Source organism: Henckelia pumila, chromosome 3 (assembly GCF_033568475.1).
Source record: "Henckelia pumila isolate YLH828 chromosome 3, ASM3356847v2, whole genome shotgun sequence".
Taxonomy (NCBI): domain Eukaryota; kingdom Viridiplantae; phylum Streptophyta; class Magnoliopsida; order Lamiales; family Gesneriaceae; genus Henckelia; species Henckelia pumila.
Window position 1 is genome coordinate 35,124,936 of NC_133122.1, and position 6,000 is coordinate 35,130,935.

A 6,000-nucleotide genomic window follows, 5' to 3' on the forward strand; every position below is an offset into this window, starting at 1 on the left:
GACCCCTACCACAAACATGGCAATCAAAACGATAGGATTCCAGAACTTGAAAATTTTAGAAGAATCAATGAAATGGTAGCATCAGATTCTATATAAAATTGTTCATAGTAGCATGTCATGATCCACAAATGTAACAAGTCACCAAAATTTAAAACTAATCAAATACAAAACAACTGGGGTACTAAAGGACAAATCAGTCTCAAGCAACCATGGCCTGGGATCTGCCACTTTCAACAACCAAAAATCTTTTTACAGGTTCTAATTTCTTTCACTATTATGGCCTCTTGAACAAAAAGAAAAATTAAATATACAGTTTCTCATAGCTCCACCTCCAACTTATTGCTCAACAAATAATGTGTCAATAGCACATACTGGAGGTGAGAAAACCTCAAGGTGTAAATAGTCTCCAGCAACCGAGTGAGCTCTAAAATAAGCTCTCGCAGGCTGCAACATCCGAGAACTGCAAATCCAACAGCTCATTGCCAGAAGGGTCGGATTTGACAATCTTTATTATAGCATTGAATACGACTTTTTGGAGAAAATCATCACTCGCCTTTGTCAGAATCTCCTTCACGACCTTAAAGTCTAATCCTCCTGCTATAACAAGTTTTCCGATAATCTCCCCAAAATTAGCTGGTGCTTTTGGTAAATCGATGGCTAGATCATCCAGCAAAGTAGCATAGAGAAGGCATCCACCAATGATATCCGTCGCACTAAGAACATTTTTTGCATACAGGTACTCCAAAAGTTTGGAGACAGGCTCCACGCAAGGTGGGTTTTTCTCCAAACCAAGGGAGATGGCTAATTCGACGACTTCTGGATGATAAGAAGGCGATTTCAATTCTTGTACACATTGAAGTGCTTCGTCCAAATGTCCGATACTAAAGTATTCCTCCAGAAGAGAAACTGTTTCCTTCTTCAGCGCATCTTTTGATTTGGCAGATGGAGCCACAGGTTTGCCTGCAACTGGCGTCACAGATGGAGCAGTAGGAGCCATTTTGTATGGCGCAGTCGCGTGAGATCCAGGGTCCATACCATAATGTCCTCCATAGCTAGATGGGCGAGTGGGAGATGCACCACTCCCCTGCAAGAGGGCACTAGTTTTGGTACCTGTGAAACCTCCAGTACCTTGAGGTAAAAGTTGCTGGTTCACTGAAGGGGATTTCCCAATTGGCGGCTGAACACGCCCAGCAGCCTGAATGGTTGAGCCATCACCTCTTGGGATAGATCGAGACCTAGGAACTTCCCAGTTTCCATTTTCTAGTCCTGGCATCCCAGGCATCTTCCTTCCAGGCATCCCAGGCATCATACCACCGGAACCAGGGCGATTCATTGGGAATCCAGTGGGAGAAATACTCCCTGAATCACCAGAAGCAACAGCTCGACTATTTCTAATACTAGCAGTAGCACCTGGACGTAGCCCCAGATTTTTCTCAGCCTCTGAATGGATCTCAGTAATTTTTTTGGCTTTCACCTGGTATGTCGAAAGAATAAACCAGAAAAGAAATTAGGAAGGAGAACAGTACGAAAAGTGGCAGTAAAAACAGTCACACTCACCTCTTCTCGGCGGGGAACCCAATTATTGACACGCAGATCTAGGACATCACGAACCATGAATCTCAGTCTTGAGGCAAGCTGAGAATTTGTCGACAAATCCTTCAAGCGATTGAAATATACATCATTGATGCGCTTTGATTTTTGGTTGTCACTGAGATGTTTACCAATGGTGTTGAAGAACTGACATATGGCCTCGACATTCTCCTCGGCGGGACAGCTCTTGGTATCATGCCCCAGTAGTTCCTGCTCAAGAAAATCTCATGCTATCACACCAGCTTGTAAATAATAAAAGACGGATAGACAAACTCATTAGACTGATAGACCTACATGCAGATAAATAGATAGATAATGTGTGAGATCGAACCTGAACAATGTGGTGAACTATTTTCTCAGGGACCATCTTCTGCTTCAGAAGTTCTCCAATCAGACGGATGTTTCCAAGTGTGCGCAGTTTGAGTAACCTCTCTTTATCTCTTCGTTCCGATTCTTGCTCAGGCGCAGTCATCTGCGCAAGCTCTTCCCTCAAATTTTCAGCACCTTCAAATGCCTCCTGGCAGTTGTTCAAGAGAACCCGCTTAAAAGTAATTTCTTTCCCACCGGGCTCATCCGATGGAAATGGAGGGAGCTTTTCATTTAGATTTGAACACAGCAACGCATACATAGGGCAAAATGTTGGCTCCAGCACTGCTTTGTCAAATATCAAGGAGATAACTCCCTAAAAGTAAGAAGGAAATACAACAGAAGCTTACATGAAAAGGCACAAAAATAGACATAATGATAAGAAGAAACTATACCAGCAAATTAGAAGTACGTAAAAACAGAGTCTAATACTAATATCAAAACAGTACCTTCAAAATATCAGCTGAAGTAATCCCAGAGTCAATCAATTGATCCTTCAGAAGATCAAATTTCTCAGGGGTCAGTTTATTCAGGATGCTGCATAATATACGAGGATCAGCAATAATTATTAATATAAGAAGGTCAATGTCATAAAAAAACAAGAATTTATGGTGGACATCTGTTGGAAAATATACAAAGATCGTGTCAGCAAGTAAACAAATAAATGACAAACTTTTTGCCATTTCATTATTTTACATGTTGCACAAAAATTTTGAAGGAACCTGATGTCAATAGCAACAAGTGCAAAGGTCACATCAGAGTAAGCATATTGGTTAACGTTTGAGAACCTGAGTTACTACAATCAGAAAAATTATGGTAGGTAGGAATTTAAAACATCTAGGTATTCTATATGCATTACACGCGACAGGTGAAAAATGGAGATTAATTACCCCTTCACTGTTTTTAAAACACGCTCCTTTTCAGAAAGGTTCCCCCTTTTAGCAGACCATGGTACATCAGCCTTGGTAAGAGCAGGTGCAACCTGTTTCACAAGCCATACATGAAATAAAGAAAATGATTTGAAGCAACAGACTGCATGGTGGTCAAAATCACATGCCATATATGACTGCTTACACACCCTCCAACATAACTAAGATCAGCAGAAATGCCTTAAATAACATTTCCAGCAGACATAATCACATGCTTGAAACTTTATGTAGACCAGCCAGTAATAGAGAAACAACATCAACAGAGATTTAAATTGTTTGCTAAAAGGAACGGCCTTTAGAATAATATCATAAGTTGAACTTCTGAACAAGTGCAATACTTTAAAGATTACCACACTGACATGTGTGACAAGAACGAAGTGTAAAAATAAAAGGGAAAAGATAACTACGCCTTTATATAGCAATTTAGCCAATAGTACTCAAAAAAGCTTAAAGAACCCAAAGACGGTGCAGGTAATTGCTTTCAGTTAGTCTACATTCATGCGAGGACAGTCTAAAATTATTTCCCACATATGAACAAGCACATTTACAATGGAAGTGACAAAAATGTTGTACATCAAATATTCAGGTGAATATCAACTATTTTCTCTGATAGCATGGTTCAGATGAACTAAAATAGAAAAAATATACGAGAACACCATGCATTACAGCATATCATAAACCTTATTATCATATTCTTAAGAAAGTATATATATGTAATAATACTTCATATCCATCTCCAGCACAAACTAGCAGAAGAGGAACATGATAGACATGACAAATAGCACAGAATGACACAACAGAGAGAACGTAAATAAACATAGAAACCCGAATAATTATTGATTAGCTAGTTCGCACTCTTATCTGGTTTGCTAATGCACAAATACTAAAGCATATTTGGCAACCAAATTTAAAAAGGGTCCAGAAACAGCCGAGAATATATAATGGTGCAATTTTAATGAAAATACGCTACCCCTTGGTTGGAAGATATTTGTGCTTTTGAAAACTGCGAGTTCAGCTGCTCTTGCTTATATTGGTTCACACCTTGTTGCCTCGGGTCAAAATTGCTGCCAAAGTCTTTCTCTTTCATTGCCTCCCAGGATCTCTCATCAGTAGGCAACGAAAATTGTGCAGAACGATTACGCCAGTCACGATTGTCTGTCTCAGAATATCGATTTGGAGCCTGATTCGGGAGCTGCAAAGAGGGCAATTTCTATCAATTATCATCAAAACCATAAAAAAATGGGAATTAAACAAACTCAAATTAAGCCCAAAGAAGGACAAACTCAATTACATTATTTTCTCCTCGAATCCAACTTGGATCTGCACCAAAAAATTCAGAATCAACTTCTTGTTTGACTTTCAGAATATCCTCTGGAATGATTATGACCTACATAAAAGCAACGAAACACGTGAAAAATATTAAGATACATGTCATGGCTGGAGCAAGATATCAGCAGCAGCCAGCAAGTAAATAACGGTTCAAAAGGTATCATTAAAGCATATCAACAAATGATTAAGCTACTGGCTACACTTAAAGTGATTACTAAAAAAAATGTCAGTCCGTATTTAATGATTGTTAAAGCTTTTAAAGTAAACGCCACAAACTATGCAGTTTTCAACTTTTCACCCGTAAAAAAGATTCGAATGGCCCACCAAACCCGTAAAACTAATTGATATACATGCGTACAAGAAAAGTGGTTACATAACCGATCGAGCTGATTCCAAAGTAATGATCATACCAGAATTATGCAAAAGAAATCCAGAAAAATGTATACTGCCATGCTCATAAACGGCGGCATCACATGTGAGGAGATCATAAATAAACCTTACCTCACTTAAATGCAGTAGCTGGTCTTTCGTATATTGGATCCGTTCACGGCCATCAAATTGAGAGTCTCCTGTCTATTAAAATTTAAATAGAGTTTGAACACTTGCATATAACCGGTAAACAGTTACTGGTAAAATTAATTACAGATCAAAAAGGATCAAGATATTGGGAATCTATTTGAGCAGAACGAAGGCATATATTCGACAAAAAGTTATTGATCGTGTATTCCGTTTCACGAGGTTCCAATAAACTAGAATTTTGTCACATTCACATAAAACACGAATTTTATCTGCACTGTCAAGTGTCAAGAATGAGAAATCGACCCCAATTCCATCCGAGTCATCGCCCATGATTGTTAAATAGGATAATCCATGTAAAGATCTTTACTTTCTACAAACAAAACTTTAATCCTTCACTTAACTATCCAAACGTATGTTTTTTTGTTTTACCTATAGCGCGACTCAATCCCATGGAAACTAAAGCACGCACATCGAATGATTTCTTCATGGACTGCACAATATTAAAACTCACAGAATACAAGTCTATGCCACTGGCCCGACGATGAACATAAACACCAAAAAAAGCAGCGGAATACATCAATGCTCGGTAAAAAAACAAATAAAAATATCAGCGATTATCGGAAGAGAGATTCAGAAGGAAAACAAACAAAAAAACGCTGGATCTGAATTAAAAAAATCCAACCTTGAAGAGAGGGAGTGAAGTTGCAGGGGTACCACCATGAGGACGCAGCAACGGGAGATCAGAATTGGCCGCCGTTGATGAATCTAAGCGCGGTCCGAATACTCTGCTTCCGCCGCGACTGCCACCACCTGGTCTCAAGCTCAACACCGACTGATCAGACTGCATAACTCCAAATCCAACAGAAAAATAAACAAAGAAAATTTCCACCGTCCAAACAACCACAAGCTTTCTCGCAAGAATTCTGATCTATCTCCTGTATGAAAACAGGCAAGATAGAGAGAGAGATGGATAAGAGAGAGAATTAGGGTTTCCTCTCTCTACTGGTGAGAAGGAGAGGAAGAAGAAGTTAGATTAGGATGATGCTGTGTTATATATAGAGAAAAACCCTTATTTTCACGATTTATTTATTTATTATTTAATGTATATTATAATCTTTAATTTAGAGATAATATATTGGATATATACCCTCAAAAAATATTATTGGATATATGTTAAATTTTTATAATACTTTAACTATTTTTTAAAATAGTCTAATAATTTTTTTATAAAATAAGACAATAATTACATTTATAATAGTCTAATAAA

General features: G+C 38.3%; 1 protein-coding gene across 1 annotated transcript; it reads right to left on the reverse strand.

Moving 5' to 3' along the window:
• Positions 1–56: 56 nt before the first annotated feature.
• On the reverse strand, positions 57–5,730 carry LOC140886782 (eukaryotic translation initiation factor-like). Its single transcript, XM_073293623.1, has 9 exons — positions 5,416–5,730; positions 4,716–4,787; positions 4,177–4,272; positions 3,856–4,077; positions 2,847–2,938; positions 2,406–2,493; positions 1,922–2,272; positions 1,558–1,800; positions 57–1,474 (listed from the first exon to the last, which is right to left on the reverse strand). Exons 1-9 carry the CDS (start codon positions 5,578–5,580, stop codon positions 425–427), a joined length of 2,379 nt encoding a protein of 792 aa, XP_073149724.1. The 5' UTR covers positions 5,581–5,730; the 3' UTR covers positions 57–424.
• Between the last annotated feature and the right edge of the window lie 270 nt (positions 5,731–6,000).

Excerpts from the sequence above, each read along its gene's own strand:
- LOC140886782 (XM_073293623.1), bottom strand. The coding sequence starts at position 5,580 with ATGCAGTCTGATCAGTCGGTGTTGAGCTTGAGACCAGGTGGTGGCAGT. Across the intron at positions 4,788-5,415 it reads CTTCACTCCCTCTCTTCAAG|ACAGGAGACTCTCAATTTGA; the intron begins GTTGGATTTTTT and ends AAATTTTAATAG. Across the intron at positions 4,273-4,715 it reads AGCTACTGCATTTAAGTGAG|GTCATAATCATTCCAGAGGA; the intron begins GTAAGGTTTATT and ends GCTTTTATGTAG.